General features: G+C 35.3%; 1 protein-coding gene across 6 annotated transcripts in view; it reads right to left on the bottom strand.

Annotated features, from left to right (window-relative positions):
- ABCC9 (ATP binding cassette subfamily C member 9) overlaps window positions 1-16354 on the bottom strand; it is a 195277-nt gene that overhangs the window by 131195 nt on the left and 47728 nt on the right. For all 6 annotated transcript variants that reach the window (XM_072653528.1, XM_072653532.1, XM_072653530.1 and 3 more), the window contains 4 exons: window positions 10869-11003; window positions 8816-8978; window positions 4745-4785; window positions 3956-4098 (listed from right to left, as the gene is read on the bottom strand). In XM_072653528.1, coding sequence (XP_072509629.1) covers window positions 3956-4098; window positions 4745-4785; window positions 8816-8978; window positions 10869-11003 — 482 coding nt within the window. The remainder of the gene's footprint in view (window positions 1-3955; window positions 4099-4744; window positions 4786-8815; window positions 8979-10868; window positions 11004-16354) is intronic.

Here is a 16354-nt window from a genome sequence, read left to right as displayed (position 1 = left end):
TTTCAAAGTCAAGTACTGCCATTTCTCCAATCCTATAAGGGATACTCTGAAACCAGTGGACTAGTTTCTCTCATAACGATACTGTCCAAATTGTGATAGGCCAATTGGCATCCAAGATAGATCACGGGTCCCCTAAGCACAACTGAAAATGCAGATTGATTCTGGCCAATTTGGCAAAATGCAACAATTATTAGGGAGTCTCTACTTTGGGTTCCCAGAATAAACGCACAGTGAAAGTTGGGTTGACTTGCCATCTCTGTCAAGTCCATGAACCAAAATAAGCAGAAATTTTATCCTGTGGAAGCTTTGAGGTATCTGGAGCACAGCCTTCAAACAGTCTTATCTTTCTCAAGCTGGTAAGTGCCTTTTCACTCCTCTGTCAGAATGGGAAAAAGAAGTATAGTGTATCATTCGTGAAGGGATGTTACCATTTCTCAGTACCTGCTAAAGTAGAATTCTTTGCAAAGGGTTTACAAATTTCCAAACATAAAAAGGGCTTAAAAATTCTCTGTTACGCTATCCTCTTAATATTTGTAATCCTACTGATTTCAGTAGTTATACCTTTTTATGTTATCATTTTTCTACAAACTCTGTGGCTGAAGAGGATAATATTTTGAATTAAAAAATAACCATGAAAGGAACCAATGCTAATGAAGAAAATGAAAACAGAGAACAAAATAATACATGCTTTGTGATTTATTAATTATATTGTTTGAAATAGTTTTCCTTCTTGAATAAGGCCTGAATTGCAAGTGTTACTGCAAAAATCAATGAGTGATCTACATGATTTTTCAGAAGACAGAGTGAAAGGGCAACTATGCGGTGCAGTGTGCTTGGAGTCAGGAAGACGTGAGTTCAAATTCTGCCTCAAACACTTACTAGCTACATGACCCTGGGCAAATCACTTAACCCTGTTTTACCTCAGTTTCCTCATCTGTAAAACAAGCTAAGGAAGGAGATGGCAAACCACTTCAGTATCTTTGCCAAGAAAAGTCCAAAAATGAGGTCATGAAGAGCTGAACAGGACTGAAACAACTGAACAAGAGTGAAAGTCAACAACAATGAATAGGGGAAATCAGTACATAAAGGGTCTGCAAGACCTGAGCTCTAAATCTCACCTATCTTGTAAAGGGGCAGAAAAATACAACTAGACCCAGAGTCAAAGGATCTAAATTCAAACCTCCTTCAGTTACTTACTTATGTAACTTCAATTAAATCATTTTCCATTTCAGGCTTCAGTTTCTTCATCTAGGGAATTTGATCCATATTACCTCTAAGGTCCCTTCTAGCTCTGAATCCTATCATAATTAACATCACACAACAGAGAAATTAATTGTGCTGATATTGTAACAAATAATTTAATAATTTCGGTGCACTGCAACTTCCATTAGAGTAAGGAAATGAGCACCCAGCTAGGAAGTCAGGAAATCTGTCTTATAGTCCTAGTTCTGTTATAATGTAGGAGACACTAGTAACCTTAGATAATCTGCTTTCCATAGCTGGATTTCAGTTTTGTTATCTGTTAAAGGACAAGGTTCAACTTGATGATCTCTGAAGTCCCTTTAAAATAAAAAAAAATACAAATATAACTTCAGGTTACTTTGGCTGGAAGTTATTATACCCTCCCTAAAATTATGGATTCACAGTCTTCCAGGGTTAATGAAATCTGTAATTTTGCCTTGTCTCAGCTTTTATGGACAAGTCTATTTTGCCCTAAAATATTCAGAAAGTTCAAAGTGCATGGGGTGCATAAAGTTGGGGATATAGTTTAAGTAGGGTTAAGGAGGGACGGTCCTTTGTTGTGGGCTACGTATGGGGGAAGATTCTTGAGCCTTGCTTGACACGAGAGAATGATGAGCACAATGTTGAGCACTGGCAAAAGGGACTACTTAGTTGGTTCCAGAAAATCTGGGTAGAGGCACATAATCTGGGCAGAGGACACTGCAGAGAAATGGTAGGGAGAGAAAAAAATTCTGGAATGGCAGGTATGGGAAGCTAGTTTCATCATGTATGTACCTGGATGCATCTGAAAATTTACAGAATGCAGAAAACAGACCTCCTCTGGGGGAAACTATTGTGTCCTGGTTGAGCAAGAACTTACCTTGCAGCTAAAGAGCTCATTCACACAGGTATAATTCTTGTTTATAGTCTATTCTGTATAACTTCTCTGATTTCTATTTGCTGTTTTGCTTTGGGGTTTACTCCATATGGCATTTGGGATGGTCTCCGGAGCAACCACTATTTGGTAGGAGAGAGCTAAATAAGATAAGGATTACTCATTTGCCTTTTGTTCCTAAAAGCCCCCTAGATTAACAACATTGGGAAAGGGGAGAAAGGGAGCAATAGGCTTAATTGTGCCTTGATACCCAAAGAGCATCTAACTGGAAGGTACTTCTGGATCCTGCCTGTCCTTTTCACCCATCTAGCATGTTGCCAATGCAGACAAAGCTCTTAGGCATCCTCTTCTCTGCAAAAGCAGATCATATCTATGCATGTCATCTATGAGCCACATTTATGCACTGAAACAAGCCATGTGGGCACAAACATTACATTAGAAAATCATTGTGTAAGTATATGTTATGTGTGTATACCTACATAATACATACATACATATGTGTGTGTCCTTACATATTGTATAGACATTAGGAACAAAAGAAACACATGGTTAAAAAAAGACCTTAAAACAGATGCTCCTCAAAAAAAAAATAGTCAACTATTCCTAAAGTCTAGGTGTACTCACATCACACCTCTACTCAAGAAGGTCCAATAGCTCTCCATTGCCATTACAATAGAGTACAAACGGGTCTGTTTAGAATTTAAGCTCTTCACTATCTAGCTACAGACTCTTTCTGGATAGATTACATATTATTCTTTCTCAAATACGCACTATGCTTTAATCAGATTGGCCAACTGCTATTTCCTGTATGCAACACTTCATTTCTGACTCTACCTTTACACAGGTTATTTCCTATGTCTGAGATGCTTTCTGTCTTCACCTCTACTCCTGGAATTCTTAGATCCTGTCAAGGCTCAGCTCTAGTGTTCTCTCCTTCAAAAAACCTTTCCTGATTATCACAGTTGCCGGTTTTCCTCCAAAAAATGAGTATGTATTTTTGCATATACCCCATATTGATTTATCTGTGAACTTGCTGTCTCTTTTTAGGAGAATCTAAACTTATTCAGGACAGAGACTCTCTTTTAATCCTTGGGTGATCAAAAGACTGCCAGAACATTTTTATTTTCCTTCACTGATGATTGTTCATCCTTCCTTTTCAAAAAGAAACAATGACATCACAGGGTAATGTCCTGACTCTCATGAATTGGATTTAAGTGAGGTAGAGTTGAACAGTCATCACCCTCACTCTGTCTTCCAGAATTATTAAAGTACAGCCTCAAGACAAAAGTCAAGATGACTGGTGGTGGCCCCAGAATGCAGTGAATGACCTTGGCATATTTGATTTCTGACCAAGCTCTAAGCATTCCAGTGTGCCTGACCCATCTGCCCATTCCATTGGAGGAAGTCTTCATGTGCTTATAGCAGACATCCTTGATGCATACTAGGTATGCCCTCTCAAATGCACAACTAGTTACACAAAACTCTTACACAAAGATCCATAATATTATTTCTAGATTACTTTGGCAATGGTAATTCATAAATGTTAACTGATTGTGAGAGTAGATAAAAGTAGGAAAAAAGATAAAGAGAAATTATATGACTTTGAAAATGCAAAACTACAAAACTGCAAAAAAACCACAAGAATTAACCCAAAATACACAAAATACAGGTAGGGTCTATACTTACTATCATTCATGTTTAAATACTATCCTGTGTTCAAAGAGTACTATTTCAGAGACCATAAGTTGAATGAATAGTTTTCAAATAGTAAGGTGCATATAATATGTCTAAAGGGCCAAATAAAAATACAATCTAGAACTCTTCAAAAAAAAGACATACCTGATAATGGCTTTGACTGCAAATCTGACCACTGTGGATAGCAGGAAGAGAGGTGTGACCAGGATATGAAAGAGTGACAAGGAAGCGAAGGCCTCTGCTGGTTTTAATAGTTTCTTACTTGTATAAGCATGAGTCACAAAGGTCTATAGAATTACAAACACAAAGATTCCCTTAGGAATTGCCCCCAAAAGTGACTGACACACACACACAAACACACACACACACACATTACATTGACTTCATTACATTGATATTACATACAAATTACATTGACTTCATATGTCAGAGGGATCGAAACGTTTTCATTTATTACTTAATAAGCTAAAAGTAGAAAAGAAAAAAAATGTGACAAATTCACACAAGTTTAATTCACTTGAACAAAAGAGGTATTTTTAAAATGTTTAATAAATTGCACCGAATTTGTTATCTATAGAGTAATCAATATTAATTTTTCCAAAGAAGTAAGAATATGTTTTTTTAAGGTTTCTCTTAAGTATGATCCCATCACTGAGAATGCCAACATGCCAACATGCAAAATATAGCAGAACCATTTTCATTTCTATAAATAGCAAGTTGTTCGCTTTTACTTTTCATTTGAAATATGGGACAATCAAAATTATATTGACAATCAGATGGTTCCAGAGCTGATAAAATATAGCTTTTGAAGCAAGAAGAGCAAGAGGATAAGCAAGAGGATGCACATTGGCATCTAGACACTTAGTAAGTCATTTTTACAAACACTAGCACTTACTTATTATTTATTCCTATAAGAAAAAAAGGTTTGCTTACTGCAAGAACAGCTGCTATGGGGATTGCTGCATTCATAAAAACTGTGGAAGGAAATGTATAGATTAGAATCTTTGAGCTGTTAAAGTCTTTTCTTAAGTTTAATTACCAATCTATTATTACTTGAAGTGTCCCAAGAGACACAAGGGACCAAGTTAAATAGCATTCCATAAACTTTTCCCAACTGGTACCTCCTAGCCACAGTCATCCAAGCATGGTACTCCAATAGGAAGTATAACAAAATTATTATAAAATTATATCTTAACAGAAGGACATTTGAAACATTGGAAATAATAGAGTTTAGGAAACAATCTTTTGTCAGCAAAGCATAAAAGGATCGTGAACTAAACAACTGTACATCTTTAAGAAGGATATGATATACTGTGCATAATATTACACAGCCTGTACATATTCTTTTCTGTTCCCATAGAAATGAAGTGCTGCTTGGTTTGTTGAAGTAACTAAAATGAAGCATGTCGGTTATACAAATTAAGGACAGGGCTTTCACATCACTTCTAATAACTCCCCCACAATATCATGATTTGTTTTTATTTCTTTTTATCGAGAGACTTTTCACATAATGGAAGCATTTATGCACACAATGCTTCCAGTAGCTTAGAAAATTGTTTAAGTGTTTGCCTATGATAAATACATTATCTGAAGTTAAAAGTAGGAAAAATGGATTTCATATTTTGTCCTCAATTACTAGGATATCAACTCCAGCTATACAATTTAAAAGTCATATTTTTAAAACACCTAAGATAACAGTGCCACATGACTGTTTCCCATAAATAAAAACAGCACTCTTACAGAGACCTTGAGATGATGAGTTACACAATTAGTCAAATATCTGGAACTAGAATTTAAGTTTCTAGACTACATTCTCTATATTACTATACTGCTGTCTTCATCATACCTCATCTATAACTGTTCATTTATAATATTTATAATTGTTAATGAACAACCCTTTCTGGCCTCCTAGAAGCAGAGTCAAAGAAATGTGTTCAATTCTAGAAGTGAATCAGTATTGACTTAACCCAAATTAAGACTAGTAGAAATCTAAAACAGCGACAACAAATTAACCCAATGAACATGGAAACATATTTTAGGCAGAGGCCAGGTCTTAACTTCAGCTCTTTCATTTTTTCAGCATTATCATGGCTACTTCTACCCTATTCTTAAAATGTCCTTTTCATTTAATTCATTTCTTTCATTTCTTTCCTTTTCTTTCAAGCTCAAATGAAAATTCTTACCATTAGAACAACCTGAAGTTATCTCAAATTTATCAAAAAGGTATAGCTTCGCCTTTTTCTTAAATAACTGAAATCGATCTTTGGGTAATGAAGTACTGTATATATAAACCCTGCACAAGGCTGCTTGGCAATGGAAAATTGGACTTTTTTTATGGACTAAGGAAGGGAACTTTGCCCTTTCTCCCAGCTATCATCTCAGCCACCATGAATGTAGGCAAGCTCCTCCAGCTAAGGAAAGAGAACAATCTAACAGGAGTCTCCAACTATCAGTAAGGAACTCAGCACAGAGTAACAACTGGTTGTTCAGTTTCAGGGATATTGATGTAGACAGAACATCATTCAAAATGTAGAAGAAAAACAATTTGAAAAAAGTATCTTGTATCTTCCATATTTGACTCTCCTTTGTGCACGGGATGGACACACCCTGAGCGCGAAAGGGAAAAATGCTTTTTATGCTCCCCTATAATACACTCTTCTACATCTAACCTCAAAGCCTGAAATTCCATCACTTTTCTATGCTGTCTGTGAAAATAAAGTGAAACCATCTAAAGGAATATTTAGTTCCTAATAACTGAAAATGCATATACAAATATGTGTTTGTATATATACACATATATCTGCATGTATGTATATATGTTTGTATCTCTCAGAAAGTCTAGAAATAGATTACATGAACTAGCACTCAGGTCGCATTGGAGTTCACAGGGATAGCCCTATTCAAAACAGTCAAGTAGATAAAGTTTATCTGGTTACCTCCCTCTAGCGATTGGGTACCCTTCTTTTCCTCTGCTGCCCATATACCAACCCTGAGTCACTTCTTGCACCTCATCTTTTCCCTCCCTTCAACATGAACCCATTTTCTGCCCTAAAAACTTACTCACCCAATATTCTGTTCTGCTTTCAAAGGGTAAGAGGAAAGATGTAGTAGTGGAAAGAATGTTGGACTCAAAGTTTAAAAAAAACCTGTGTTTCTATCTTGTCTTTTCTAGTTATATTAACATAGACAAGTCATTTCTTCACTTTAAGTCTCAATTTCTTCATATGTAAAATGGAAATAATAATTCTATCTGTGGTACTTTCTTCCCAGGATTTTTCTGAGGCTCAAAAACATTGAACCTTTTTTTTTTTCACATTAGTCATGTTGTAAAGAAGAATTAGAACCAATGGGAGAAACTACAAGAAACAAAAAAAAGGAGCATTCAGATTCTATCCTTCTTTTTCTGGATGTGGATAACATTTTCTATCATGAGTCTTTTGGCGCTGTCTTAGATCCTTGCATTGCTAAAAAGAGCTAAGTCTATCAAAATGAGTCATCGCACAACGTGGCTGTTACTGTGTACAATGTTCTCCTGGTTCTGCTCATTTCACTCAGCATCAGTGTAAGCCCAGAGAAAAAGCAATAATAATGGAGGATTGAGAGTTAGGGGAGAGAGGTAAGAACCCAGGAAGGCCTCTAGCAATAGATGAGACTTGAACCTAATCTTGAAAGAAGCCACAGAAGCTAAAAGGAAGATGTGAGAAGGGAGAGCATGCCAGGCATGGGGAACTGCTAGTGAAAAGGCATGGAGTTGGGATATGGAATGTCATGTAAGAAGAACATCAAAGAGGTCAGTGTCACTGGATCATAGCATAGTGAAGCAAAATGAAATATAAGAAGTTCAGAAACATAGGAAGGAGTCAGATTGTGAAGGGCTTCAAATGCCAAACAGAGAATTAATAGATCCTGAAGGCAATCAACTGAGGCACAAGATTGGATCTTTTCATTAAGGTTCCTGAAGTAGTCAGATGAAATCACTTACCTGGTGCCCCTTTGTTATGAATGTGGCTATTACTAATAAAGGCATCTGCCTCACCTACCAGTTCATCATTTAAGTGGTTGTTTTCAGAATTCAGGAGATTTTTAAAGTCTTGTCCAGCTCTAAATCTTACTGTCATCTCTATGTGATATTTAGCAATCTCACTAAAGAACCAGCACAACAAAATCCTACTAGGCAGTAACCAGGATGATCTGAAATATTCTTTGAGATCTAGACCATTCTTGACTTGGAGTGGTACTTGGCTAAAATGACAATAGCACTGGTATTAAATAACATTGGTCTGAGCTTCTTTATCTAGGGTATAATTTTGTTGCAGATTTGTCTGGTTTAAGTTTTAAGTGAACAGATTAGTTGGCATTTTCTGAACTTGCAGTACTCTATGGTATTGGGAAAGTGGTTGAAAAATATTTGGGGTCAGTTTCTTCTGATTTGGAAATAAAATTTTTAAAAAGGCAACATGATAAACTGGGGGAAAATAAAAAAGATTTGGTACTTAAAATTTCTTTACATAATTTAAAAAGTAAAAGAATACAAATGAAAGTACTAGAGAGATGATTTGGGATCACTATAATAATAAAATATTTTAAAATTATGTCCTTGAATTGGACACTAATAGAAATTCTCCCAATAAAAAGCTATAATATAAAATACAATATTAATTATAACATATTTACTAAAAATTTAGTGGATTAAATGTCTCACTGAACATGATGACCAACCATTTTTTCACATGAACCTCAAAAATTTCAGAACCACAAATTTAAGTCAAATTGAATATAAACGGTTTTTAGTCACCTTTAACGCTATCCTGGCAACAAGGGGTGGACTGATTGTAGATGGAGGTCTGAGTCAAGTAGACTGACATTTAAATTCCAGACTTTCCTACTTGATACCTATGCAACATTAAGCAATCACTTCATCACCCTGGGACTCAGTTTCCTCAACTGTAAAATGAGAGAGATTACCTCTAATGTCTTGTCCTACTTCTAAACTTATGAACTTACTGGAAAGTGATGTGTAAAGTGCAAAGGTTTTGAGACTGGTCAGCTCCTTCATTCTTGTTTCCTCTACACTTTTGCAAAATATGTGCTCCCAGGCATATAGCTTTAAAAGCTTGATGCCTTTTAGTATCTCATTTGTTTTCTTCAACCTTTCAGTAGAATAATCCTGCAAAATAATGAAACAAGAAAATGTAAAAAGACTTTAAGTGAAAGAATAAGGTAGTGATGTGTGCTAGAGAGAACTCTAGACTGAATAGTAGATTTACATTCTATTCTGGCTCTGTCCACCAATCGGCTGTGTGACATGGGGACAGACACTTCTTTTTTCTGCATGTCAATTTCTTTATCTGTAAATCCAAGTGTTGGATGACATGATTTCTAAAAAAGAAACCCTATACTTCAAAAAATTTCTGCATCTTTTGATTCTTTGATGGAACACTAACACTAAAGCAAGAGGTCTACTAGAAGATATGGGGTCACAAAGAGGAAGTGCATTTGTCCTATCTTGTTGAGGGATGTAATTTACTTTTTTTTCAGAGCCATAAGTAGCAAAATTTGGACTAAGGGCAAATAATACAAAACATGCCATGGAAGAAGTAAGAAAAATGCCTTCACATCAACTTTATGACAGATTCCTTGGGGATATGAGAAGAGGGATGGAAGACTCCTAGGCAACACTATGCCATATAAGGAAGGAGGTGAAGAGATTAGACAGAGACCCCCGGATACCATATAGGAAGAGACAATGGCTAGCTCACCTATAGATTGAAACAAAGAAAACAGCATGATGAAATCATTTAAAGGCATTCATGGCTCCGAGCCATCAGAGGCACAAGCTGCCTCTCCACACTAGTGCCATGGTCACATGTAGTTCTTAGACATGTGCTCCCATATTTAATCCCTCTGTATGTCCATATCTCTCACTAACAAAGTGTGTACTATTGGCAAAGTATGTCCTAGATTTGTAAGAGCTATGTTATGTTGCTATTTTATTACTATTACTGTATTATTATGTTATGAAATGACCTTGCTTGGAAATAATTTTGTCCCCTGGCTGATTAATAAAAGTAAACATATTGAAAGAGATGTGTTTGATCTATGTTTTAAGTGGGTCAAGTACTTCAAATATGATATCGCTATTCTAGGGTTCCCCCTGACATTCAAGAAGTAGTGTACATAGCTTTTGAAGGCATAATTTAATCACATGAAATTTCCATGTGTAGTCAGAGAGATACAAGGTACAGAGTGCAAGAAGTAGAAGATACACATGCAACAGACTAGTTAGAAAACTGATCATGGGAAACAATTCTTTCAGCAGTAAAAGCCATAGTAAATGTTACAGATTTATGGAGATTACTTGTTCATATTTAATCAAACTTTATTTCTAGATTGCTGTCAACAACTTCATAATTCTCAAATATTCCTTCAAAATGGGCCAATTCATACTCAAATAAGAAATGTTTCCATGGAACAGTAGAGCCAAAGAAGGTCAAGGATTTTTTTTTCCTTTCCTTGCTAAGCTAACCAGGAGCATATTTAACCAAAACAGCTGCCACTGAAGTTTTTCACTTAAGTTCCATATCTCATCACATGTTGTAATTCTACTCTTGGGAAATTTAGTTTTCAGAAGCATCAAAACTGACCCTTTTCTTGTCATATATGTGTGTACGTATGTATGTATATGTATATATGTATATATTTGGATCAAAGGGAGTGTACTGTGTTAATTTTAATTCCTTAGGCAAAGTATGTTAGAATGGGGTTCAAAGTCTTATAATTTCAAAGTAATTAATAATATCAAAATCTGCACATGAGGGGTTTAGGAACCTAAGAGCTTCAAGTTTAGGATTTCTAATTCTTTTTTTTTCAAATGATCTTTGGACATGATAAATTAATGTTTTCTGCCCATGATAATATAAAAATTCAAGAATCAAGCTTAAATACATGAGCAATATCCTTCCAAGATATCCCAAGTGATATGTATCAATTTCCTATATTTGAAAATAAATAGCAGCATGAGATTTTCCTAAGAGAGAAGCCAAATGATGGAACTTACCAGAGTGCTCTTCTGAGCCTCAGCCAACTTTGTAGCTATGAAGTACTGAATTGGCGCAAGTAACACTATGACAGCTGCACCGACCAGCGCACTTAATCCAAGTAAGTTATAGAGCAGAATCACTCCCATTATGATCTAAGGAGAAAAACACATGTAAAGTGGAAGGAACAGAGGAGAACTCATATGGGAATTCTTTTTAATGGAAAACTTAATCCTCTTTAACTATATAGCAAGTAAATAAAAAGAATCAGGTAAAGCATTGTCTATTGGGAAATCAATTCCTTTTTTCGACAGTTGAGATTATTGTGATTTATTTGGGGAAACGTAGATCAAAGAACTCATTCTTGGTGTGACAATCTACCATTCTGCTATTCCATATAATTTACCTCATAAGTCTGCTGAATATGCCCAGTTTCCTGACCTGAATGATTTCATTCTCCAAAGTGTGTGTGTATAGGGGGGGGGGGGGGGGCGGGGAATATTAAACTTTTATTTTTTTTCTCCTGAAGGTGCTATAACCCACTGAAGGACTGGAGATCCTGACCAATATTCTCTCTATTTGAATCACAGTAGATATTAAAAGTTGATAGGACCAGAACATAGGTGATGAACCAATATGTAACAAAATGGGAAGAAGCCAGTTCAGCCAATGGTTGGCAGCATATGTCACTAACAATTTCTTGGGATTCTAAAATAAGGGTCTCATTAACTCTTAATATTTATTTCCCTGGAAAACACCATCTACAGTTTGAGAAAGCTTTTCTGCGTTAACAACCAGTACAATCCCTAGGTAAAATTGTAAAGTAGAAGATGGTCTTCAGCCTTCCCTGGAAATGCTTTTAGGATTCTTTCTAGGTACTAACTTATTAACCTACTTAATCGAGAATATTTCTAGATATTCAACTAATCATCCTAAGAATATGACAACCCTCCCTCCCAATCCCACAACAACTAAATTTAGTTCTCTATCCCAATACCTGAATCTTCATGAAATAATTAATCTCATAAAGTAATATATAAAATGTATTGTTATATATTACTAATATTGTATATGCATGCATGAATATAGTTAACAATAGGCATGAATTTTCCATGGTAATAATTAAAGGTAGCTCCTGTAACGCCAATACAATACCCACAGCAGCCACTATGATATGCATGCATATTTCCAGGGCAAATTCACAAAGTACAAACTCTCCTCCTCAAAGACAAAACCAAACCATTTATTCAAACAATAGAAAGCCAAATCCTTCACAGTAACAAAAAAATCTGTACACATTATCAATGCAGGGATCACGGACATCCCCAAGCCTTCCCTCTATCAAATCTCCCCACAAACAAGCTCCCTTAGACAAAATCATTCCCTCTCTCATTCACTGCTAGCAGCTCTACTTTACCTGCTCTCTCCAAGTTCTGCCTTACTCCATCTCACTCTCTCTTCCTGCTGCACTCTACCTACTCCACCCATTCAGCAAGCTCCTCCCACCATCGACTTCATGTGACTCAAACTGTGGACTGGGTCAAAGCTCAAAGCAGGTCACATGGGCCTATTAAGGGGTAGGGAAGATCTTCAAATTGCCTTACTAGTATAGCTCCACAAAATCTTACTCCATTGCCTCTGTTGGGTGGGAGTGACTCTGGGTTTTTTGAAAATTATTCTAGTGTACAACAAACCCGGTGTAATGGCAGTTTAAATGGGAAGATCTTTCCCATCCAGGAATAGGCCCTTGTGACCTGCCTGGGTCACATGGAGATTGTGGTGGGAGGATTTTGCTGAACTGATGGAGCAGGAAATGAGTCAGAAGAGTCAGAGCTGGGAAAGAGAGAGCAAGCACCAACTAGCATGAGTGAGAGAGCTTGTTTGTGATCTATTTAAGGGAGCTGGTTTGTAGGAAGTCTAACAGTGGGAAGGCTTGGGGATGGTAGTGGCCCTTGCACTGTTATTGTGCATAGATTTCTTTGTTACTAAGGTAGATTTGGTTTTCTGGTGTTGGGATTTGGCTTTCTGGTGTCTGAATAAATGTTTTGGTTCTGTCTTTCACGTGAAGAGTCTGTTATATTTTGTGATTCAGAATTGTGCTGCCATATCCATAGCATCTATAGGTGCTATGAATATCACACTGGAGCTATACCTTGACATGTAATAACATGCTAAGTAGGCTTCACCTATCAACATTAGACCGAGTCTACAGTCTAAGGATAAACCTAACCAAAAGAAACTCATCATCAATAGACTGACCACTAACTGATAAGTTATTTGGCTATGGTAACAGATGAAACAAAGAAAAATACCAAAATGGAATTAAGTCTTGTGTAGTTCCTTTATGCTTCAGTAACCATGGTAAGATGATGGGAAAGAGACTAGAGGCTTTTACAAATTAGAGTTTTTAGACCACTTATAAATTCTATTCTAAGTGTAAGACATTAAACTGTAGTAAAATCTTTGTCCAAAGACCAACAAGTTGGTACACTATTAGAGGAACTGCAGTACATCAATACTGATACTGTCAGGATAAATACAACCAAAAGGATAAAGGAAGTTCCAGTTAAATAGCCTGATGGTTCATGAGTTCCCTTGAAAAGATAAACAAAGGAAATAGTGAAGATGTTTCTCTCATGTATCCAAAAGAAACAAGAAATTTATATTCATGTGATAACTGATCATGAACTCAAAGTGCTCATGATGAGCATATGCAAAATGATTATGAAAATAATTACAGTTTATGAAACAATAGTTTTGGCAGAAGATAAAGAAATTATATGATCCTCCAAATCATATCAATCTACATTTTGAGACTCAGTGGCTTCAATGTGAAAGTGGACAAATGGGAAAAATATGATGGAATATACAGTTAAGATATGATACAGAAAGCAGCCACAAGTTTGTAAGAAAACTTAGAAGTCTTCTTCCTAACATGAGTACTTTCTTTCATAGGACAGTCTAAAGACTCTAGATAAAGAAAATGCTAAAAATTCTTCTAGTTGATTTCGTTTTAAAAGTAGTTTTTGATATAGTTACTGATCAATGAATTCTGATGAATGTTAAGAATGAGATTTTTGTGCACAGACATACCATCAACTAGTAAAAAGAAACTGAAATCAATATCAAATTGCAACAAATTTTAAAAGTAAAAAGACACTACAAACACTTGCAATAGATGCAACCTAACCTACTAAAATAACACATAGAAAAAGACATAAACATTAACTACGCTCATCACCACTTTCTTTAGAATTTAATCAACATCAAGCAGTCAACACAACAAAGAAATCAAAAGACCTAGAAATCTCTTTAGTCATTAAATATCTGATCTTTTTAAGCAAAGAGGGAGGGCAACCAGGGGAAATCTGAATCGAGACTGTCATTCTACAATGTGTCCCTGCACACAATCCAGACTCTAACCAAATGGCCTATTTGATGTTGATGATACATGACACAAAGCAAAGTTTAAAATCAGCAGAAATTTTTTAAAGGGCTAGAAATAAGAAAGCAACAATTGTGATCATTTCAACTTGATCTATTACAAGATATGGAAAAATACAGATATTGTCCTTGAGTATCACAACTTCCTGCCAAAGCTTAATCAATATTAAGCATTGATTATACCATCATAGCTTTAAGGACAGAAGGAATAATAGGGGCCATATAGTCAAAACCCCTCACTTTACATGTGAGGAAACTGAGGCATAGTGAGATGAACTGAGTTTCCCAAGGTCACAACGACTTCTTATATATACCTCTTAGATGTTAATATAAAAATAAAACCATATTATTTTATAATTAGATGCTGAAAAGCTTTTAATAAAATTCAGCATGTTTATTTTTTAAATTTTTCTTAATATTTTAAATACTATTTATCTAAACCCAAGAGCAAACATTGGGAAAAAGTTAGAGACTTTTCCAATTAGATCAAGAGAGAAACAAGAATACCTCCTAGAAATGCTAGCTATATAAGTAAGAAAGAGAAATTAAAAGTATAAGCAAAGAGGAAATAAAATTAATGCTTTTTGCAGAATATGATTATTCAGAAAACCTCAAGGAGATAACCAGTAATTGATTGAAACAATAAATTCAGCAAAGTTGCAAGATCTAAAACAAACCCACAAATATCATTAGTATTCCTTTATACTACCAAGAAAACACAGCAAGAAGAGGTAGAAAGAGAAATCCCATTCAAGATAACTACAGAAGCTTTAAGAATACATTTACCAAGCTACCCAGAAAATATATGAATCCAAAAGCCATACTTTGCAGAAATAATGCAAGGCCAATATAATTAGAAAAACATTAATTACTCATGGATTGTTCAAACTAATATAATAAAATAATATTACATATATTCATTTATTTATATAGTACAGTATGAATCCAACTACAAAAAGATTGTTTTATAGAAATTAAAAAATGAAATTTATATGGGGGGTAAAAAATTGATCAAAAAGCAGGGAAACAGTGAAAAAAGGGGAGAAGAAGATAGTGGAGTAGTACCAGATTTAGGTAACACTAAAATAATTTGGTATTAGTTAAAAGAGAGAGAAATCAATCAGTGGAAGAGTTTACAAACAAAATACAGAGAAGCAAACAAGTATAGTAGCACAGTGCTTTATGAAGCTGAAGACCTCGGTTACTAGGGGAAAGACTCACTAGTTAACAAAAATTTCCAGAAACATGGAACACGTCTGGCATAAATTAAGTTTAGACCTATACCTCACACCATATGCCAAGATATGGACACAGGGTAGATTTAAAATCACAGTATAAAAACAATTAGAGTTCCAATTAATAAGTTACATATCAGATCCTATTTGATATGGATAGAAAAAGCATCAATGACTAAACAAATAGGAGGATCACATACATTAAAATATGCAATTTTGATTATGCAAACTTAAAAGTTTTTGCACAAACATCTAAAATAGTTTTTTAATCAAGAGGGAAACAGGTAAATTAAAAAATGTTTGCATCAGGTTTCTCTGAAAAAAATCTTATATCCAAAGTATATAATAGGACTTAATCCAAATTTATAAAACAATGGCATTCTTCCATGAAAAGGCAGTTTTCAAAGAAAGAAATTCAAGCCAACCATAACCTTATAAAAAGGCTCTAAATTACTAATAATTAACAAAATGCAAACTAAAGCAACTTTGAGATTCTACACACCAATCAGACTAGTAAAAAATGACAGAAGAGGAAAACAATAAATGTTGGAAGGGCTTCAGGAAAGCAGGTACACTAATGCACTGTCTGCTGGAGTTGTAAACCAATGCAGTTATTGTGAAAAGCAATTTAGAATGATGTTCAACATCTTACTAAATGCACACTTATCTGTACTGCTAGTAGGCTTTTACCTCAAAGATAGCAGAGACAGAGGGAAAGATCTATATGTACTGAAAATGTTATAACTGTTCTTATTAGAGTAGCCAAAAAATTGGAAACTAAGGGCTCATACTCTTATTTTAGAAAAGCTCTAGGGGCAGCATGGTGG

This window comes from Notamacropus eugenii, chromosome 3 (genome assembly GCF_028372415.1).
Source record: "Notamacropus eugenii isolate mMacEug1 chromosome 3, mMacEug1.pri_v2, whole genome shotgun sequence".
Classification (NCBI taxonomy): Eukaryota; Metazoa; Chordata; class Mammalia; order Diprotodontia; family Macropodidae; genus Notamacropus; species Notamacropus eugenii.
This window is presented reverse-complemented; position numbering and strand designations above follow the sequence as displayed.